Source organism: Parasteatoda tepidariorum, chromosome 2 (assembly GCF_982258835.1).
Source record: "Parasteatoda tepidariorum strain Cologne lab strain chromosome 2, Ptep-v5.0, whole genome shotgun sequence".
NCBI classification, from domain to species: Eukaryota; Metazoa; Arthropoda; class Arachnida; order Araneae; family Theridiidae; genus Parasteatoda; species Parasteatoda tepidariorum.
Window position 1 is genome coordinate 42,873,588 of NC_141756.1, and position 24,532 is coordinate 42,898,119.

A 24,532-nucleotide genomic window follows, 5' to 3' on the forward strand; every position below is an offset into this window, starting at 1 on the left:
GTTATTAAAGAAAGGCATATTTTTAAGTTTTTTTTTTCATAATACAGCCACAATAGAGAGTCTGAGCATCATATATTGACTTTATTAAAAATTTGAATATCAGTTAATAGGGAATAACACTTAAATTTTTAAATTATAAATTTTATTGCATTATATGGTTATAAGGAACACTTAAAAAGTAATTTACATAAAACACGCAATAATAGGATTTCGTTTTTTAGTTATAATTTTATGTTTACTAGTATAGATCAGTAATGTTAACAGAATAATTAATATTCTATAAAACGCTAGAATTGAGAGACCTGTATGAGGATTTTGAGAGACCTTGATAATATTTGGCAAGAATCGCTCTGTGCTCAAATTTTTTTTCCCCTAAAGTAAAAGCAATATGTATGTGAAAAATAATTCGATATCATGGCAAAAATTTGTTATTTTTAAAATAAATATAAAACTATATAATGAGCGCTTGCGCTGAAAAATAAGGCTAATTTTCCCACCATTCTCAATTCTAATACAAAAACTAATCATGCCTAAACTAATAATGTCTTTTAGATCTTGTGTCATGAACCTCACTTTCAAATCATATATAAAATTTCATTGTTGTTATATCTATAAATTACAGAGTAAAATAACATATTTTATTGATATTTATAATATAGAAAAAAGTGGCAAGTGGCATAAAAATAGACGAACATTTATGCTCTTGAGATTCAAGCAGTTGTTTTTTCTAAGAAAATAAGTTCTAAGAGTAAACATGATAAGCATGACCTTTAATTGATTGCTTTACTGAAAGAGAAAACTTTCATGGAAAGTCTTGTTTTCTTTTGTTTTTTGAAATAGAGAAAAACTATGTTCAGGTAAACCAAGAGTTGAGCTCTACACTCTGAAATTTTCAAAGTATCAAAACAACCATGGTGGATCAGGGGATAGAGCGTTCACCGTCCGACGAGGTGAACCGGATTCGAATTCCAGCGATGGCTGGTCGATATGAATTCCGCACCTGGCTCGCAGCAACCATAGTACTGAATAAAATATCCTCAGTGGTAGACGGATCATGAGTTAGAATCCCTTTGACGTCATGCTAACCATGATTGGTTTTCATGGTTTTCTTCTCCATATAACTTTTAGTAGGGATTAGTTCCGTCAAAAAGTTCTCCACAAGGGCAAATTTCTCTCAATACTTGATCCAAAAAAACTTCTTGTCTAGAAAGTATAAAGCGCTACGCAATTACCCCTTTTAATATACAAATTTTGTAATACTTGTCAAAAATTAAGTTGAAGAAATACATATATTGTGAGTCTCAAACTATTATTTAGAGCCGTAGTGGCTCAATAGTTAAGGGAGTTCGTCTTCCAATGAGGTAAACCGGGTTCGAATCCCCGAATGATACGAATTCCACGCCCGACTCGCATCGGCCACAGTGTTGACGTGAAATATCCTCATTGGCAGACAGACAGATCATGGGTTAGTGTCAGCCTGCCGTCAGGGTAACCATGGGAGATTTTCTTGATTTTCCTCTGCATGTAACGCAAATGCGAATTAGTTCCATCAAAAAGCTCTCCTCGAAGGCAAATTTCTCCCAATACTTGATCCAGGAGTTCTCTTGACTTCTGGATTGGGTTCAAAATTACAAGGCTACTGACTTGAACATTAGTAGTTGTAAACCCAAAATTGAGTCGGCTGTTCAACAACGGATACATTTGTTTAAAATTTCAAGAAATTTTAATTTACTAAGGAAGAGGAATCATATCTTGCCATAAAGGACTTCTCACTTAGGATTTGGTTTTCTTAGTGCAGCTGTTAAAAGTATGACTTATTTTAAAAGATGAAAAAAAAAAAAAGATAAGTGGTCAGTGTGTTTCGATAGTTTTGCAACACCCTGGCTTAAGAAACTCATCCTCTCACTACTGAACTCAACTGTCCAAGGGGAAGATAGGAGGGGGAAAAATTAAGTATGATTTTTAATTCTTTTTATTTTCTCAAATAAACTAAAGGATTTTTACTCTATTTGACTGTTTTTTCCGACACATGTAAAATGCAAGAGATCATCACCCTATCACAAACTGTGAGATATAAAACATGTTGTATTTTAGACTCTCCATTAATTTTTGTGACAAAATTTCTAATTCAACTACTTTAAGCCACAATTTTAGATAGGTAATTAAAAAGTATAAAGTTATCTGCTTTGCGATTTCAGATAAGCTTCCTTGCGTTTATGATATCACCTCTAAAGCATTTTTGGCTAAACTGAGAAATATGTAGTTTTTAAATACTTGCTCCAAAACCACAAAATTTGTAAATTTATTGCTTTAATGTTTTAAGGAAAAATTCATACAAGTTTTAAATAATATCAAGCTCTATTTTTTTCTAATCTAATAAAGCAACCCAAATATTTTCTACCTTTTTTGAAAGGTATTGCTCTGTCTAATAATACTATATAATCAAAGGTTTGTTAAGTACAAAAAAATATATACATACCAAACACACATAAATTAAAAATTTAGCCTAAAATCCAAGATGGCGAGAGTAGAGACCTCTTAAGAGGACTTACATGCGTTTTCGAGAGATAAACAAGTTTTTGAATTAAGTTGAGACCAGGAAGTAGACTCTATGGTAACCCGATTACTTTCTCGCATAAAAATAAAAATATCTTTCTTCAAGTTTTTAAAGAGAGAAACTAAGTTAGAGAGGTGAATTTTAGAAATTTCCCTTAGTAGCAAATTGATTGAAGCAATCTTGATTGATTGAAGCAAATTGATTGAAGCATTCTTGAGCAATTTTTATTTACCCTAAAACGTAGCAAAAAATAAAAGTTAAAAAAAAATCAATCTTAGAAAATAACTGAAACTCTTACTTAATATCATTAATATCTTTGTTTCGGTAGCAATAGAGATTCCCTCGATGCTTGGTTAAAATAAAACTTTTAAGAATGCAATTTCTCATAAATAAACATCACTAAATATATTAATTGTTTCAAAAGCCATTAATTTTATGTTTCAATCTCTCGGCCAATTATCAGATTTTAAGCTTTTCCAACTGTCTTCTTAATGAAGAACATAGATTTCAGATTTTTCAATACACAATTAATTTCCCTTCGTTGTTACAAAACTTTGTTTCCAGTATATTTAAAATGATATTCACGCAAATAACCATTTTTTAAAAACAATATTGGCAAATCGAACTTCCTCAAGAATCTTAATGTTCCAATAATTACATCGGCGATATTTTAATTCCCCATACGTGACACTTATACAAATCTAATTTTGGGGCAAGCATTCAACTCTATGGCACCAATCAATACCTGTCTTTTCAACACATCCCTTATTAAATGCATCTGTTCAACATTAGTGTTGAGGGAAGTCAATTATACCATCTAGTTTCGACAGTCCCCTGCGTAGCATTATTACCACGCACCAGGGGTTCACCTAGTGTCTTGACAGCGTGATACAGCGCAGGCAATAACGAGAATGGCTCTAGTTTATCCCAGGAAATGTGTCCATTGTATCTGAAGGAGACACAGTGCAAGAATTCAACTTGAAAACAATTGGATTTATTTTAAAACGAATGAGGGCCCCCGATAACAGCGCCTCCAGTGGTGCGAGTTTGAGATTTTATTTGTGTCATTGAGTGATTAAAACGGATTTAGTAGTGCCCTTAAAGCAAACTTTAAGAGCCTAGTGGGAAAGGAGGGATAGGGTATCAGTGGGGTCTTCGTTCTTGTTTTATGGTCAGTGTGTGAAAGTGGTCTTAAAGAGACATCTAAAAAGGGTGCATCCAAAAAGAGAGAGGTGAGGTGCCTTCAGGGTGAGGGGATGGTGATCGAATGGCGCCGATCATACTCTAAGTGGGAAAAGGATTGAAAGATTCGACATTCGAGAATCGTAACGTTGGAGTAAAGTGCTTTTATCCGGAATCAGAATTTTACGAGGTCGCATTAAAAAAAACGGATCTTCTCTGAGTTGCACTAATTACGTTTTAGGTAACAACGTTTCTATATTCAGTTCTCGTTTGATAATTTGCATTTTCTGATTCACTTTCTTTTATCTATCATTATTAATTGAAACTAAGTGAGTGCTATATTTACGCCAACTTTCATTAAAAATAGCGCAAAAAATTATTGGAATCGACAATTGTTTACATAAATAAATGCCGTATTTTTTATTTTTTTGCTAAACATTTCGCCTTTTTAAAATACATAATCATTCATACATGCAAATATAAAAACTAAATGATATTTAATGAGGAAAAAAAAATATTATACTAATGCTGATTACGGTAGATGTTGTATTTTTTTCATTATTATTTAATCAGCCTAAATTTATCTTAATGAGATGCATAACAACAAAATACGCAACAAGCATTAAAATAATAATAAGTTTCGAAAAATAATTTCATTTATCTTAAGTAAATATTATTTCTTTTTCTCGAAATTTTATTTCCTAATAATCATCTGATGTAAATAAATATTAAAGAGTGTTAATCGCATAAGAATGAAAGTTGAAAGCGGGAAAATAAGAAGTTTACCAAAGGTTAAAAGGTTAAGAAAAGAATTTAGGAAAAAATAAAACATTTAAATAACCTATAAACAGCTAAGTATTGATATTAAAGGCAAATAATTTTCAAATGTGATGCTTTATAAATTATTTTAATGAGTGACATTTGGAAAATTCCTGACACAATATATGCTTGTAACAATATAAAATTACTTAAAAATGATTTAAAAAAGATTTAAAAATAATGTAAAAATAATATTAAAAGAATTTAAGAAATTATTTACGACTTAATTAAGAAATATTTTACGATTGACGATTTAATTTAAGAAATATTTTACGACTGCACCTGCATGGAATCAGTCTTTACAATAATTTGAAAAGTTTTTGGTACTAATTGAAACATAATGATATTATAAATATTTAAAAAAGTGATGTGATAATAAAAACTTTAAACCAACCAATCTTTTTCTTCCACATTGTTGTAATATTTTGTTTTCTTATAGTATTTAACTTATTGCCAGTGTTTACTCAAAATTGTTACAAATGTCAAGAAACTTTTGTCATAAAATGCATTTCATGCTTTTGCAAAGTTATCACTAAACGTTCCAGATCCCCATCTTATTAATGTGATAACTCGAATGCATAAAAAGATTAATATTATGGAAGTGGAAAAAATTTACAGCCTTTAAATAGTTGCTGAACCAGAATAATGCGCAACTCGAACAGGGCAGAGATTATGAACAGAACAGTTTGGGTTTGAAAGTAAATGCTGTTTGCCTCATGAGTAAGGTGGTATTCAAAGCAAGGAAAGTGACTCAACTAGTTTTATGATGTAACAAGATTTGCTTTGTACGTGTTTGAGAAAAGTAAAACCTCTTAGCAAGCTTCAGAGCCGCTATTGGTTTATATTCAGAACATAAAAAGACTTTGTTTTATTGTTGGTTAACTTAGCTGAGTCAGAAAATGAAAATCCGATTAGTTGTCAATTTTACTGCTTTGATGACAAGTAAACTTAAAAACAATAACAACTTCAGGAGTCAACAGGACACATTGTTATTGAAAAAATATATTATGTATTTTATATTATAAATTTAATATTCGCTTCACAAAGGCTGAAATGTTTTTATAGTGCAATAAATGAACTTTAAAAACAATGTAGACTCTATTTTTACATTTAATTTATTATTATTATATTTTACATCTTTTTTCTTAACATAGAAACGGAAATAAACCATTTGAAGTTTTGGGATGTAATTCTTCATTTTATTCGCCTATAATGTATTTTTAAACATTTTAAAGAAAATTTATATCGAAAGTATTAGTTTTTTTACGTATTTTTGTTATTTCTGTATGTTTTTGAGAATATTGTAAAAATGATATGGGGCAAAAGAAAAAAAAATGGAGCTAGCAAGTAATGTATTTCTTAAACTAATATTTATTGAAAAAATATGTCACATGCCTTTGTAAGATATTCTGGTATGTTTGTATTGTAGAAGTAGATTTTGCTGGAATATCTGCCTTTAAAAAGATTAGAGTAAATAAAATGTGACATTTAAAAATCGAGAAAAGTCAATAATTAATTTCTTTCGCACAATTGTATTTTATTCTTGAACTATTAATCTTCTAAAGGATTTCTTATAATTCTTGGTATTTTTATAATTTTATTAGAAACTAAGAAAAATGAAATTCTTATGAAGATAATTTCGCTTTGTAGTGTAGGAGAGAGATCCAATTTAAGAATATCAGTTTCTTGAAAATACTATTCTTTTTTAGTACATTAAATAAGCAGCTTTATTTTGAGAAGACTCTCAGAAATAAAAGTGTTACTTTTGACGATTTTGCGACCCTTGAGCTGTATTTCGCTAATTTTGAAAATTACTTCGTCATGAAATCACGTGGTTTGTTAGAAAACGTGGACTTTCAAAAATATGACGAAAATGCTTTTCTAACTCGGAACGTTATTGCAGTGCATTGTGGGAGATAGTTAACTGGAATGACGAAACTAGAATGATGATTGGGTGATGGAAACTAGTATGACGACATAAACAGACCTGGCTGTATGGTTGTCAAAGATCTGACTTTAAACAAAGAAGATTCCGGGTTCCTGCTTCGAGCATGGATGTAATTTATTCATCTGTCCAAGTTGTTTGGGTGACGTCTTATAGTTTGCCCACGAAAAAGTGAACAACAATGTCATACGTTTGATACCATGTGGCACTACAAGTGCCTCATGGTATCAAACATGGTATAAATAATAATAACAAGCTATAAATAAATAAAATAAAAATAAGTAATTATAATTATTTATAATTATTTATAATTACTTATTTTACTTAATTTATTTTTGAAAATTAAAAAGGTATGATAAAAGATTTCCTAACTTTTGGTGAAGCCCATGTCATTGAAGAACTGGTGATAGTCACTTTGACAAAGTGCTCATTCTAAACTTTAATCAGGAAATGGTTTCGTCAAAATCGAAGAAAGTTTTGCAAGATTTCTGTATCTATTTTTCATAGTGAGTAGTTTCTTAAGCTCGGTTGTTCAATCAAGATTCTTTTTATGCTTCTTAAGCACATATTTATTTTCAATTCTTAATAAATATCTGTTTTTAGAAAGATTGGAAGAAGAAAAAATCAGGTATTGGTTATTATTTATTTTCAGACATTTAATGCGCATCTGAAATTTGTGAGTTATATTATGCTTTGGGTTATTATTTATGCCAGTACTTTTTATAAAAATCATGTTATAAAATATACCGGAAAAATAGATAACATCGATCAAATCGGAAAAAAAATGCCATACAAAAACATTGAACGAGATTCGACAAATTTCCATAGGAATACAAGACGCCAACTAAGACATTTATTCTTAAAATGGACAAACGGGGTCTATTGCCTAAGGGATATTGATGTGACACTGATACCCAACATTGTGTCACATAAAATAATTTATAAGGAGAATAGTTTTTCTTTTATGATAGAATATATAAGAAAAAATGCAGTAAAGTATCTTTCGAAAAAAGTATTCTAAAATTAGGAACCACCTTTTTTTCAAATATAACTCTTACGTTTTCAAAATATTTTTACTTTACTAATAGTAATCCTTCAAGTTAATTACTGATTGAAAATTTGCTATAATTTATGTACAAGAAAAAAAATTTAATGTAAAATATCAAACAGACTTTAGTAGTAATTCTTATTTATTATCTGAAATATCGCGACTTTTTATTTAATAATTATTCATAATTTATAATCCTTTTATAATTAATTATAACCCCTTAAAGTTTGCTTTTGTTCAGTATTTACCATCACCATCATTTAAAATTAATGATAGTATTTTTTTTTGGCATATGAATTTCTTTTTGGAAAAATGTAAAATAATTTTGGTCCAATTAGCATTTAACTAGTTAAAAATTATTAAATAATTTGAATTTCAGATAAATACTCCAAAATAATTGAATTACTGGCATCTTTTTAGCATCAATTATTGAACTGGTTTTTGGTATAAAAATTTTTTTTTTTATTTGGAATGCGAAATATTTATTTATTTAATAAAAAGAAAATTCTAGTTTCGATTTTTGGAAAATAATTTAATTTAAGAGTAAAGATTCCAAAATATTCATTAAAATGCTTTATGAAAATGTTTTAATTTCTAGTTGCGTAGGTAGATTATTTTCAATTAATGTAGAAAGTTATTGTGAATGCAAAATATTTTTTTTGTATGGCAAAAAATGTATTTTTTTCATAATTGGCAAAATTAGAATACAAAATTGGAATTTTGTTCTTTTTTCTATGCTGTTAAAATTTAAGAGCATTCTGTTTAAAAAGTATTCATTTTATAACGTACTTTTTTGTTCTTCATATTATTTTAATTGTTAGATATTTCAATGCTTTGCAGAATGCTGTTATAGTTACATTTCAGGAATTTCTTACTGAAAATGATAGAAATTATTTGCTTTTTCTTAAAAAAAATTTTATGTCTTCTTTAATAGCAAGGGCGTAGTAATGTTCTTAATTTTAGTTTCGCAAGTAATTTTTTTAATTAATGTAAACAATTATTGAAGAAGACAAAAAATTTTTGCTCTAGATTTACCCTTTAGTGTGATGCTAACAATCAAAAATTCTATTCTTATAGAAAAAAAGCAAAACAATGTTTTTAACCCATTTTAAATATGGCATTACTATCTTTCAAAATGTTTAATTATTTTAAATTTAAAAGTAACTCATATATCATCAGTTGTTTCATGGTAATGATGGGCAAATCATGACTATTCATTGTCTAGTTTTAAGAAATGAATAAGCCAATGAATGATTAAAGTACGACATGGAAGATAAGTGTCTCAAAATGAACCATCGAATAACCTAATAGCCTCATCAGATGGTTAATTACGTCAGAGAAGATTACTGCTACACAATTGCCAATCTCGAACACGTAGATGATTTATCATCCGAGAAATTTCCTTTTACTCATCCCTTTTTTTCCCTAAAAAAAGAACGGTTTTAATTCAACTTTCTCCGTTTTTTTTTATTTTGCTAAGAATGGGATAAGAAGTTTTAATCAATGTAATTTGTCTTATAAAAGGAGGCAAGGAAAGTTTTTTTTTTCTATCTGCTTTTAAATTTGCCAAAAATGTTATCAGTGTTCTGAATACTAGAGATAATGAGTAGTCTCGTGGTACAATTTACAGAAATAGCAGAGGAGGTTATGTTAGACATCTTAGATATTAACATTTTATTTTGTTCACTTTTTTTTAATTCTCTTAAATACGTGGAGGGAGTATATATTTTAGAAGATTCATTTTATCTCCGAATATCTGTTTTTAATGAATGCTGCTGTAAGTATAAATCATAGTTAAATAAGTGGTTAGCATTACAGAGTAAAATATTTCATTCTTTTTTAATGCATTTGCTTTTTTATGATTTTTTATACATCTTGTGAGGAAATTTTTTCCCTGTCATTTCTTGTAGGAGTGCGTAACTTTAATGAGCATTTTTTAGAAAAATAAAATATTTTCGAATTTGCCACCATAACAAGTATAAAAACTATATTTAATGTGGTATTTTCGAAAAAAAGAATAAAGTATTAAAGATAGTAAATATGTATATATATTTAAAAGGTAACGTACGTGGCAAAATATTTTCTGAATTTTTAAATTCATTATATATTATTTAAATTATTGCTAAATTCAAATAATAATTCAAATCAATTTTAAATAGATAACCTGACCTTTACAATTGTTCTGATTTTTCAATTTTGTAGTAGTTTGCATTCTGTTTTAATAGTTTTTCTTCGAGTATTTTCCTTGCTAAGGATTATTTTCTGAGTGATTCGTTCTTGAAAATGAGGGAGTGAGTTTTAATAATGTAAAAATTACCTCTTATTTTTTTCGAATAAACGCTTAATTTGTTTTCAATTTCCCATTATAAACGTGCAAAATATGGTCCACCAAGAACGCATTCAAATGTTTTCAAGAACGCAATAAAATCATGCTGCTTCAGAACTGATTCCAATTATTTTTCTCCTGAGAAATGGTTGTAAAAAATATCTTTTTTATATCGAGAAACGAAAAATTCAAAGGAAATATACCGATAAAACTAAATATACCGAAAAACGAAAAATTTAGAAGTGGGTGTTAATCACTGCATCATATGCATCACACTGTGCAAAACACGCAATACGTTTGTTGAATAATTTGAACAAATTCAAACGAGAAATAAATATTGAAATCTCAAACTATCACTTTGAACATACATTTAGAATAATTTTGGATCCAAAAATATGCACATACTAATGAATAAAATGCCGCCAGTGTATGGGGCGGTAATGTCATCCAACAGGGTTACTAAGGGAAAAGTAGCTGCAAATCTATGTTGTATAAGGTAAGCAATTTAATGAAATGTTTTATTTTAATAAAATATCATATTTATGCTAGCTTTGTTACGTAGCTTACTTCTTAAAAAAGTTGAGAAGACCATGAATGCATTAAAAAACGAGCTAAAAGGTAAATAAACATTTTCTTTCATTTTTCATTCTTTTTAAACAAAAATCTACTTCTTCAAAATTATTAACCAAACATAGCATTAACTATGTGTTATGATAATTAATTCAACGTCACAAGTATACTAGAATCCCTTTAAAAAAATTGCAAAGGTATAAAAGAATGTTTTTATTGTAAATCTTTTTAAGAATTTTTTTTTTCAATTATATACTTTTCTTATAATATCACTCAAACCATCAAAACATTCTTCTTATCCTAGTTGTAATCAGCTTCTAGATTGTTTGTTAAGACTTGTTTCGCAACGTTTGCTTTTTATTTCCTACTGGAGTTGTTACGTAATTTTACTGACTGGCTGAATAAATTGAAAATTGTTTAATTTTAATTGTTTTATTGAAGTGGATGATTAAGTTTACTTTCACCTGCATTACTTTAAGGACAGAAACAAAAGCAGTTTGTTTCTGTTGCTTGTATGAAATAAAAATTATTTTGTTTCAAATTCTTATATTTTATTTTTCAATTTCATTTCATATCTTTTTATTCCTTTTTTTACCAATTCTAAAACATTCTTCAAAAATAAAAGAATTCCCTTTCAAGAAAATGCGGTGATTTTGAAGTTGATTTGAGATTGACAGATGTAAAAAAATACACCTGAGGTAGAATATGAGGTTATGTTTTTCTCCAAAAATAACCTCACTAATATACCTCGATTTTAATCTCATTCACACCTCACAAAATCAACTTTATATATAACTGAGAAATAATTTTAGTTTAGATCCGGGTGAAATTATTCACACCTCAAATATGCGTATTTACTTGAAGTGTAGAAAAAATAATCCGAACACTTCAAAAACAACATCCCTAATCTGGTTGCTCTAAAGTAGGTTTCCACCAACCTCAAAACATCCTTTAGTGTGAATAAAACACTTTCATACATCTTGATTATACACCTTGGGAGGTTGATATTTTAAGGTTGTTTCTTACATGAACTTCGAATAAACCTCAATTTAACCTTAACACCTCAAAACAACCTCAAATAAACCTCAAAAATACCTTAAATTTCAGTAACGGTTCATAAGTCTATTCTAAAATTTTTCAAAATTTTATTAAAATGTTTTCCAAGTCACAAATGGGAAGAAAACCTTTTATGCTAATAAACAATCTAAAATTAACAATTCTTACAAAAAAAAATTGCTTGCTTATTAACAAATCTGTGCAATATTCGCAATAATAAATGTAGGTAGCAGTAAAGAAACAATGTCAATTTAGTTAATAATGATGTCACATTAGCAATGTTGTCTCATGAGTTTTAAATTAAATTATTATTTTTAAATAAATGATTCCGTTCATTCTAATAGCATTCTAAATTACGAAAATATGCTATCTGAAAGAAAGATCAGAATACGAAATTCTGGAAAAAACTGTCGAGCACAACGCAGAAATATGTTATACCGCATACAAATTTCACATCTTCAGGACCCTCTCACGTAGGAATTAAATTGAGAACGTTATAATACATCTTCCAAAAAACTCCAAAACAGAACAAACTAACTTTTTCTTGTTAGAAACAAAGCTATTCCACGCAAACATGCTCAACTATTTAAAAACGCTCATTTCTATTTGTTAACTAAATTCTGTTCCCCGCCACGTGACTTTGTGTCGAAATATCTTAGAATTTGAAACCAAAATAATTACTTAATACTAATGTCTCATTAGCAATGTTGTCACATGAGTTTTGAAATAGATGATTTCTTTTAAATAAATACTTCCGTTCATTCTTATAGAGTTCAAAATTGCGAAAATATGCTATCTGAAAGAAAGATCAGAATACGTAATTCTGGAAAAACTTGTCGAGCACAGCACAAAAATATGTTATACCGCATACAAATTTCACATCTTCAGGAACCTCTCACGTAGGAATTAAATTGAGGACGTTATAATACTTCTTCCAAAAAACGCCAAGACAGAACAAACTACCTTTTTCCTTGTTAGAAACAAAGCTATTCCAGACAAACATGCCCAGCAATTTAAAAACGTCCACTTCTATTTGTAAACTAAATTCTGTTCCCCGCCACGTGACTTTGTGTCGAAATATCTCAGAATTTGAAACCAAAATAATGCAAAAACAGAATTATGAGTGAAAAAATCCATTTCAAAGACAAGGTCGGCATATTTATTTGACTTCTCACGATATCTGCAGCTAGGAACTTTACTCATGTCAGTGTTGTCATTCATAGATTCAAAAATAAGGAATAAGAACAAAAATAAATGCAAATTTTCTGATTTCCTTTGCCACGCGCTGAATGAAGTTTCCTTCCGATGCTAGAAAATGTATTTGGACTGATTTTTTTTTTCTTTTTCTCATGACGACTTTTATTATTGTCTTCGCTTCTTCAAAGAACTAGTTTGAATTTTATTTCGCTCTATAAGAGCTTGAGCATATTATTTTTTTTTCATTTTAGTTTCTCATTCTGTTCATCTTTTCATTTCTGGTATATCGTTACACGCTCTTTCTGCCTTGAATTACAATCTTTTTATAAATTATTCGTTAGGCTAAGAACCAGCGACATCTGTTTCGTCGGTTGAATCTGGCCTTCAGGGCATTTAACTCACACTTTCTTCATTTTTTAAAAAAATGTTTTTTTAATTTAATTTATATGGTAATCAGGTGTGATCGAGAGAAATTGTATATAAGTCTTAGGTAAATATATTCAAGTAAAGATGTTTTCTAATTTAATTGGAAGTTTTAGTTTTATTATTCTCAAAGGAACCATCACAAATCTTATGGAAATTAATTCTCCGTCAAATGTGATGAAAATTTAATATGTTGTAGTGCTGATCAAAAATTATCATTGACGCAACGTCCAAACATGGAATGTTTCCGAGAAACGGATACACGAACATAAATAGTAGTTTTTAATTCTATATTACTATCACGAGATTAGCATCAAACCAGTGCGAACCACGCGGAGGTTGCCGGATCCAATTTTGTCCATGTCATAACCCTTATAAGAGCGGATTAATTAAACACAAAGATACTTGGATGTATACAAATATATATGGGTATGAATAAACATAACTATACTCATCAATTATTTGAATATTATTTGCATTTCATTGGGGAGATTCATTCCACCAAATATACATTTTGGTAACTTCATAGCTATTAGCTCTAAGCGATGCATATTCTGAAAACCAATATAACACTCGCAATGTGTGCGCATAGTACCCATTGTTCAATGATGTGCGCGAGAGCGCCTTAATCACCTTTCAACACAGTGACCGTTGCCTATGTTTTATGCTTGAGGATCCGTACTTCGAAAACTATCCACTTTTGCACTTAGTGTAAACGAGAAGAATGTTTTGGTATTACAACACATTGCAATAAATAATTAAAAGCAATCAAATGTCTAACTTGAGTTTCATTGAAAAATACATCCAATGTTAGATTCAATGAAAAAAAAAAGCATGGCATATAAGACGGTTTTCAATGTTATATTTTTCTTTTGTTTTTATTTTTAATCCTAATCATTTTATTCATATTATGGCATATTCTTAAATCTGCAAAACTAATTGTTTTTTAAAATTTACCTTGGCATGTTTTTCTTTGGATTCTTCAAATCAGTCAGAAGTTTCTAAATGAAATCTTTGAGGTACTTTGAAAAGCAATTAAATGTTTTGTGCAGGTTGGTCTTCATTTTAAAATACTTTTTTTTCAATCTAAAATTAGTTTTCAAACTAAAATTTATTTCATAAAAGGTGGTTTTTAATGTAATTTTTTCATTGAAAATCAATATTTTTTAAAAAAATATTTGATGAGAGAGCAAGTTAATATTATGTACTTACAGCCAACGAAAACAAAATTTAAAATATGGAAAAACTTGTATTTTCAAAATGTATTTTTAAGGGTATTCCTAATAATTTTGTTGAATATTATGATTAAATGTTTAAGTATGTTAATTATGTAAAATGTTTCTAAATATACACCGAAATGCATTTAGAGTATTTAAAAAAAGAAGTAAATCGTGTTTTACTTAAACACTTAATTAAAATAGATTTTCAGTGTAAAGTACATTCAGATAAAAAATGGTTTTAAATTCAAAATGCATTCCGCAAAGGCTGATTTTCAGTATTTTTCCTTCATTAAAAACCACTGTTTCTTTCTTTTTTTTCGACAGAACTAAAATTTTGTAAACTAACAGTAAATTATCTTAAATAAGGAGAAATAAGCGTTTTCGAATCCTAACTTACCAGGCTTTTCTTTTAAGAACTTAAATTTCGTTGATCAACTCAACACCAAAACTTAATACTTAATACTTAATAATACGTAATACTTAAATAAGAACTTACTCGTACGTTTAAATAGTACAAAAAATGAGAAACAAATGCAGGAATATGAAATATTTTAATAATTACTTTGCAATCTTAATTTATAATATTGATATAAGCTTCACAGTAAAAAAATTCTGTATCAATTTTGCTGTATAATGTTTGGCATTGTGGGTGCATTATTCGTAAAATCCATTTTTATTGTAAATATTATACCGTAATTTTTACAGTAATAATTACCTTAAAATCACTAAATCACTCTAATTAAATAAATATTTCTATCATCAGGTTTATCAGGTTTTTTGACCAGTGACATGTTCTGATAAAAATGAATTTTACGGTAAAAAGTACCAGCACCGGAGTGCGGAACTTTTTACCGTAATTTGATTCGTAATTTTCTTTTTATTAATTTTTTTTTACAGCGTAGCTCCTTAACTGCTTGTTTATAGGGACAAAAAAGTTCGCTTTCATGTATGATTCTGTTTCATTTATGTTTCATATATTTTGTTCCTAGGCGCATGAGATGTTTGTGTTTTCTTGTTTGCAAATTAGTCGAGGAGCAAATTTTAACTAGTTTATAATATGGATCCCGTCAGGAATTACAGTTTATGTCGATATATAGAAATCGCATTGGTATAGATATATGACTAATTTCTATTATACAGTTGGTTGAAAAGCAAAATCTTCTTTTTTTCTAATTTAAATTTTTGCTCGTGTTTTAAGTGTGAAACTTTCATCGTCACAAATGCTAGAATTCGAATTTATGTTTTATTTAAATTTGTAATAATTTTTGTAATAATTATTGAAATTTGAATTGAAAATATGGAATATTTAAGTTGAATATTTATATCGAAAATTCATATTGAATTTCAGCAATTCTTATAATTATTACTATAGATTATTTTCATTGTAATATTGAATTTAATGACTTATAGTCATAGTCATCATTTCAAACACATTGAGAGTAATCATGTCTACACACATAGGAGAAAATTTCCTATTATGCTACACAATTTTAAAAGTTAAGATTAAATCACATTAGTTATTGAAAGTCTATTATTAGATTACATATTATATATGTGATAAGTTTAAACCAATATAATTTGGCAAAAACGTTAGTAAATATAGAAAAAGAATGTAATATAGGAGTGCTAAGGTATTACCAAATCAAAATAAATACCTTATCTCTAATTGTATTGGACAACGGTTATATATTATTTTGGTTATGGTTACATATTATTTAGTTCTTATTATTATGGTATTCATGGTTATAAATTTTCTGGCAAGAAACAAAACGCGTTAAACGTAGCAAAGCATTCAATTGCCTTTGGTTTAAAATAATACACTTCAAAAACGAGCTTAAAATCAGTACAAAGGAAAAGTTTTCATACTGTAACCTATAATCACTTATCAATCAATCGGAAACTTTTATCCAATCATGGAATCTTTACGTACCACATATATTCTAGGCATAGGCACATATCCACTATTTTTTTAAATCATGTTTTTGTTAATTTTAATTTCACTTGTTACAGTCAATAATTTTAGGACCATTTACATAAAAGTTGAATCTTAAGTGACGATAAAGTGTTGAACTTTTTTCGATTATGAAATTTTGAAATTTATTAAAAAGCACGTTTTAATAAGAAATAAAGATTCTTTTTTCACCACTTTTACCCTTTGTATTGGCATAAATATTACTACACTTAAATAATGTAGTACGCTATGAAATGAAAACAAATACGTCAATGAAAATGAGAACAAATATAATTTTTATCTTCCTTGTACTCGTATCCTATTTAGTACTTCTTTTGCAACTGCAACTTTATATGACGCTTCTCATGCATAACAATGTTGTAGGTGGGAAGAAACAAATTGGTCAAGAGAGACAATTCTAAACGCTGTCCTTGTTCCAGAACACGAAACTGCCACAGCTAATCCCCATACCCTATCACCGCTAAGAGGATTGCTTCTGACAGAATCCTCGTGTTCCGACAATCTCCAATGACCTTCTGGAAATGCCCTTGGGGTGGATGAAATGACCACTGCCTGGACATTACTTCATTAGTTCCCATTGTTTTCCCACATCTGTTTGGTTTCTTCATTAAAGACTCCCCTTGAGGCAGATCCAAGCCCATGGCACTAAACAGCAATTTGATAGGTGAAGCAAAGCCTGTATTGCCTCCCTTTGTGTTTCTAACATTGAATGATTGGATTAAAGTTGCAACAATTGTTCGTGCGATTGAAGACCCCGTGTTCAGCAATTTAATACCCATAGAAGTAATTTGTTCTATTGGAAGCAGTTGAAAATAATTAAATACTATTGGTGGCGGGATAATTCAGGTGTCAGCAATTTTTGTTAAAAAGAAAGAATATAAAAGAAGAATTAAAACGATTATTATTAATTTAAAATATTAGATTAAATATATTAAACTAATTAATCATTGGCATAAATAATTTAATTAATAATTTATCATTTAATAAGGGAAATTCAGTTTTTAAAAAAGTTATTAAATAACTTTTAATAAATGTTTTTCAATGTTTAACTAAAATTCTGATAAACATGTACCAGTTAAATATTCAATCTGTAAAAAAAATGCGAAATTCCTGAATATAGCAGTAATTTTAGACTTTATTTAATATACTAGTCATTATTTATCATACTAATTTTTCGTAAGTTTTAAGATCTCATATTCATATCCATAGAAGTAATTTACTCAAATTAAGGCAATTACAGACAATTTAACGTCTTTTGTAGTAAGATAATGATAATATGATCACTCAAGGATATAAAGGAGAGTATGATGTAAATTGTTTCAAATTTTAATTGATAATATAACAAAACATTTAACTAATTAACTACTAATAAAAAATTTAACTACTGATGTAATTCTAGAATATTTGAATAGATTTTTTTTTAAATTAATTAGCATCTTTTAATGGTTAGGTGTCAAAGTTTTAATGTTTGAAGTAAAATATAGTAACAAGTGTAAAGATAGCTGTCTAAAATTAAATGATTCCGGCAATTGACAATTTTAATGATTACTTTTTTATTACTTTTTGGCTATGTGGCGGTTTCACATTTCTTCTATTGCAAATTTTAAATATAAACGAAACTTTGTCCCGGAAAAGTGAAAGAATTATAAATGTGTTAGCGTTTAAGCCAGACGCTTTGAAATTAGATGATAAGATATTTTATCTTCGAAAAAAAATTCACTGCTAATGAGAAGGAGTAAACTTCTGAAAATTAAAGGCGTTTTTATGGAAATAACTTAAATCAAAAGCATTAACAAAAATATTACAAAAAAGACATTAAAAAAAACAGTATATTTATAAAATACGAATGATTCCACATTAGAGCAAAAAAGTTACAAAATTTTAAAATCTGAATTGTTATTGAAAAGAGGAAAAATTTTACACACAAATGATTTTATCTAAAAACGAACAAAAATTGTTCGTCGAAATATATTTCTATCTATTTCATTTAAAATCCAATATAAATTAATTGCTAAAATATATTAACGTACAAAATTATTAATACTAATTGCTAATTCTGCTATACTTATTATGTATAAACTTTAACAAATTACGATTTCTTTTATTGAAAGTTCACACCAATATTTGGCGACATTAAAGATTGCGTAAGTACGCCAATTAGCTTCACAGGGATTAATTACAAAGTTTCCCTCTGAAAACATTTTGATGTAGAATTTATCCTTTGCACATCTTTTCTCACTTAATGTGATTGCCTTCATCATCATTATAATTTGATTGAGAAACTAACTTTGTTCAGATAGTAAAAGGTTTAATGATTTATTTCGCAAATTGCAAGGAAGACGCCGTGTTAGTCAAACATTGTTATTAAGAAAGTGATAACATTTATATTAGCTCTAAAACTATTAAAAATGATAGGAACACCTAATGAACACGTTAATTGGAAAGTGGATAATTTAGTTCATTACAATTGAATATTAAATAATTAGAGTAAATTTTGATACGATAATTTTGATAATTATTTGACTAATCAAAAGTCTGTGTAGAATTTTTTTTGTTGTTAAATTTGAATATTTGGATGAATATTTTATAATGGTTAGCAGACTTCGGATATTACATGTAAGGATTCAAATTATATAACTAAAATGTTTTAATTAAGAATTTTTTTTTTACCGGCGTTGAACAGCCATCGTGTTTATTTTCTTATAAATATTTTTTTAAATGGGAATGAAATACCAAATTATGTAATAAGCGCATGAAATAAGTAAACAATTAACATTAAATTCCGAACATATTTTATTTTGAACCAATCTAAAGTACACATAAATTTTTGTAATAAATATATTTTCCAATGAGTTGCACAATCGGTCTTGTCGATGAGCAGACTTAGTGCGTTCTCCAGAGGTGGTATCCACTCTTTCAGGACCACCACAATGGGTGAGATACCGTTGGTCATGTTAATTTGGACGTCTAGTTTCTGCCACACTAGATGGCAGCACCGAGACTCTATTTGGATGCACTAGGAATTTAATTTTGCCGGAAATGCCGAGAGCCAATGAGGCACTCCAGGGATCTTTTACATGCTGCATAATCATACGACATGGCCGCAGAGGATTGTCTGCATCCCGAAAATCCGGTGTCTGGGTCGGGGATCGAACCTGCAGACTTGGGCGCAGAAGGCCGACGACAAACCAACTGCGCCACCCAGTCATGTGATAAATATATTTCTCGTGCTATTTACATAATTGATAATTGAATTACATGAATCATCATGCTTTTTCATATAATAGATGGTATAAAACATTTTAATCATTTCATCAAATTTACTTTTAAATCTAGTAATTTTTGCAAATGATAATAAACGGTTTAATTTAAGATGCACGCGAAATATTGAAAGTCTTCATCCAGAACATATTTTACTTAAACAAAGAAATAATTAAATGACATTTGCTCTCTTATTATATAACTGTTAAATCAATTATATGAATCATGATGCTTTCAAATATGATATATATTATAAATACATATTTATATTTACACTCCATCTATCTCATCATATTTGTTTTTAAAATTAATATGCATATTTTTAAAATTAGAATGAAAGGTGTCATGTTAAATGCGCATGAAATAATGAAGGTTTTAATGCTTCATTTAAAACAAACTTTACTTTAGAAAAGAAATAATTATATGATACATGTTATCTTAGTATATATTTGATAAGTGAATCAAATGAATTACGATGCTTTCACGTATGATGGATATTATAAATACATATTTATTTTTACATTACGTCTTTCTCATCATAATTATTTTAAAATTTATACATACTTTCAAAATTAGAATAAAAGGTGTCATTTTAAATGCGCTTGAAATAATGAATGTTTAAACATTTCATTGAAAACAAACTTTATTTTGGTAAAGAAATAATTACAGAACGTATGCTATATTATTATATAACTGATAACTGATATACATGAATCATGATGCCTTCACGTATAATGGCTAATTTAAATACATATTTATCATTACATTACGCCTTATGAAGTGCATCAAACCGTTCGTTAATTCCCTGTAGAAAGATAAACAGCGAACCACAAAGCTGCTTCTAAATCCAATAAACCATTCAAAACCATCGTGGATTCCACCCAACAGTTCCTGAAGCTTTGATTTTCACTTAAGCATAATTGATTCGGAACCGCAACTCCTATGGATTTATTCGTTCAAAACGGATAAACAAACAATTGCACTGTCACTTTAGTTCGGATGCAAGAAATGGCGAAATTGCAGTTCTCCCTGTTGGAGGAAAGAAAGATCCCGAAAGGCAAATACAACGTGTTCAAATTGCATGTCGGTACTTATTTATAGAAAATTGTACTTTTGTGTAGGTCTGGATTTGAACAAACTGAATTTTTGTTTTGAATTGAAACATGTTGTCTTCGATAAAAATAATGTAATGCATTAAGGATTCCTTTCATCTTCGAGTTTAAGTAAATTTTTTCAATTAAAGTTTAAATATAATGAGTACCTTATAAATAAAATTTTAAGGATACAATTTTAAAGAAATATACAAAAAATAAAAAATCAAGGAAATTTTGAAGAAAATCATGACATTTTATAGAAAGTGCTTTTTAACCCATTGTGAATTAAACACAAAAAATAAACTCAATGCTTAAATTGGCTCATGTTTACCAAATAAGTATGTATAATATTGAGCTAGAAAACTGGTAAAAAAGTAACAATAACTGTATTAATACGGACAGAGAGTTTTTATTAGCCGACCAGGTGGCCGGGTGGGTGGCGTGCCTGACTGCGGAGTAGACGGTCGTGGATTCGAATCCTGCTCAGGGCATGGATGTTTCTTTCTCTCTCTCTCTGTGTTCTATGTCCTTTCTCCTTTATGAGTGATTGTGTGAATGTGACCCGCACTATAAACGGGTTTGTGGTTGTGTGGCGTGGGTGGCGCTGCTCCACCGCCGTGGACAGGTGCCCACTGGGTAACGAGAAGAGAGTAGCAGTTCAGGGATTTCTGAGGCCAATGGGTCTATGTCCCAAGTGCCCGCCATTAAAAAAAAAGAATATTTATTATATCGGAAAAAACGGCTTTTTCAGGTTATGCGAGCGAACATTTAAATCATTAACAGAGAGTAAAAAATGAAAAAAAAAAAATAAAAACGGGTCATCCTGAATATGTTTTGGTTAAAAAAAATTGGATTATTAGGTACTACTTTGAGAAAAAAGTATAGTCAAAACTATTAGAATATGGAGAAATTTACCATGTTTCTTGTTCTACAGGAGTACTAAATTGTTTGGTGACTTTTATCGAAACGCTTTGGTAAAGAATTTGCTAAAATTAAAAATAAAATATGGTTTTATAATGTGTGCACTGTAAAAAGAAAAAGAAAAACAACCGGAAAGGTATGGAATATATGGGGCTACTATGTAGTTATTAGAAACGTTTCTTAATATTTCGGAAACCTCTTGCGGCGCTATGCTGATAACAACGTCAACCGTTATCTTATCGAAAGGTACCTCACGATAAAATTGAGTTAACGTGTCTTATATTCTAGTATATTGAAATTTAATAGTTGCTGTGGTAGCTGTGTTGCATTACTCGCCCACCAGAACTGTATGAGCGATAGAATTCGATGAATGAATAGCAGTAGTTGATTCATGGCGACTTTGCAAGAGACCAGGAGAGCAGTATTAGGATCACTGATCTTTGAGTGCTGGTCGAGAGAGCTGTGTTTGAATTACAGTTGGGGCGTGATCGCTCCTGTGTTGTAATTAGCAGTGGAGTGTGTACAGGCCTTTGTTGTGTGCGATCGAGAATGAGTAGGAACAGCGAGAGGAGAACAATGTCGATGTCATAAATAGCAAGTCATATAAATTTTTTTTTAATTTAATTTTAACCCCTGCGCGTATTTCAACTTATCTTTGTAATTTCAAGTTTCAAATTTTTATAGTTTATGCGCAGCAATACAAATTCAAATCAGTATGTTTCAATCCAAATTAAATTAATATGTTTCTTTCTCGCATTGCACTTAAAATTAATAAACATTTGTAAATTTTTTTTAAAAGTTGCCTCCAACTTTCGGAAAATAATTCATTTTAGTTTTACGTTTTCTTAATAGTTCGAACAACTTAAATAAATTAAATTCTGGTCAGTAATTTAACTTTATCTTGTTTGAACTTAAAAAAAGGAAAAAACTCCAGAAGATTATTAATGTTTTGTTATTTTAACTTTGCTCTCACTGTGTTAGAGAACAGATTAATCTAAAACTCACCAGGTTTAGGCGATATTGTATGTCAAGATCCATTCACATCTTGCTTAATAGTCCATCCGAGTTTTCCGTGTGGAATTGATTATACAGTTATTTTCAAAGTTATTTAATATAGCGGAATTTTCAATAAAGTAAGATTATTTGTCTTATAAATTGTTATAGTTCCTTTATTATAACTACGAGTATTTGTAGAAATAAGGGCATAACTCATTCAGATTTAAATGTTGTAAGGATTATATTTATCACTATTTTCACGTCTATCTTTACTCGAAACCTCAGTCACAAGTTTGACACACCTCGGAGTAATAGAGTAACTTTGGTATATCTCTAATGCATGGAATGATCACTTTGACAACCTCACTAGAATTTTTCATGATTTCAAAAGATTTACCAAACACTAGAATTCAAATCAATGATCAATGATTCAAAGTAGAAACTCAAAATTATGTCTTCTATAGTGTGAACTTTGGTGTTTGTTCAACAAATTTCTGCCAACATGTTGATATATATTGGACATTTTAACTGTCACATCTTTAAAAAATCGTCCAGAAGTCTTGGATAATCACGATATCGTTCCTTTGTCCCATCGTAGATGTCTAACTGTTATCAACCAAGTCCAAAGGTTGTATATAAAAAGGATCTAAACAGCAAGACTGACCATTTGAAAGAAAAAAAACTATTAGAAATTCTGTTCTATCATAGAGATTAAATTTCAATCTTCGGATTAATTTGGAATCATTAATTGGAATTCTCAAGTGGTATATTATCCCCCAGAGCAGCGAGATTAAAGTGAAATATTAAATAACCCATCGATTCTTACACTAGACTCATTTGAAAAATACCAAAATTCACTTCCAGGTTGTTAAAAAATGCATCAAATTTGTGGCAAAGGTGACAAAATTAAGTTTGCGAAGGTGAAGCTAGAGAAGGATATATTCGAGCAACACTAAAGTCTAAATCAATTATTTCTTACTTTTCTAAAAACTCAGACTTAAAATTTATAGGAAATACATAAGAAAAGTACCTTAACAATACAGTAAAGAAACAAATTCTAATTCTCGACGTGCAATCACCTTCACGTGGTAAGTCCCGGATCATTCTAATCTAACATAATGAGCGAATCACTGCAATAAAAAAAAATTAAATAATTGATTAGAATTTCAATCAAGCAAGCATAAAAAGATAAAGTTTATTTATTAACCGATCTGTAGTTTTAACCGACTTGAAAAAGGAATTGAAAATTGATTTATTAAGTACGGTGCACAAACAGAATATATTAACTGTTTTCAAAATTTTATTGCGTTGTTTTCATTTTAAGCACAATCGACAACTTTTCAACACTAAAGCATTCCGCAAATAAATATTTTTTCTACCCACTCTATATAGTACATATTTTTTCGTAGCTATCTGAACAAGTAGGGTTCTTTTTAATGTGTAGAAATTTACACAAGAAGATATAAATTGATGGGGATGTAGAAAAAAGTTAATGTAAGCTTAAAAAATGAGAAATGTTTTTTTCACTCTTTAAAACACTCTTGCCTTTTAAGCTATTACTTCTATTGACTCGTACAAGGTATCATTTAAATATTGAGATTTTCGGAAAAAAATTTCCTTTTTTCCCAACTGGAGATTGCATTGAATTTTTCCGCAGTCAACAACACACTTAAACCACATAATCATTATATATTTTGACAGTTAATATAGCAAAGATTGCTTTATAAAAAAAGTTCGGTTGATTCTAAGTAGTTGTTTTTGGTTGTGGACCCTTCAATTATGGAAAGTGGCGGAAATGCTGCTCAAGTACGAAAAAAAAATTAGTTGACACGTCAGGAAAAGATGTATCGATGATACGCCAGTGTCAAAACTGGGTTAGAAAAAATTTCGAACCGGCAATTTTGATATTGAGAAAGCACCTTGTTCTGGAAGGCCAGATGAAGCT

General features: G+C 29.2%; 1 protein-coding gene across 1 annotated transcript in view; it reads left to right on the top strand.

Annotated features, from left to right (window-relative positions):
- The first annotated feature begins 9,172 nt into the window (after positions 1-9,172).
- Positions 9,173-24,532, top strand: part of LOC107438596 (neuroligin-1) — a 193,902-nt gene continuing 178,542 nt past the window's right edge. Inside the window, exon 1 of the mRNA XM_087157250.1 lies at positions 9,173-9,328. Coding sequence (XP_087013376.1) covers positions 9,199-9,328 — 130 coding nt within the window. The 5' untranslated portion in view covers positions 9,173-9,198. The remainder of the gene's footprint in view (positions 9,329-24,532) is intronic.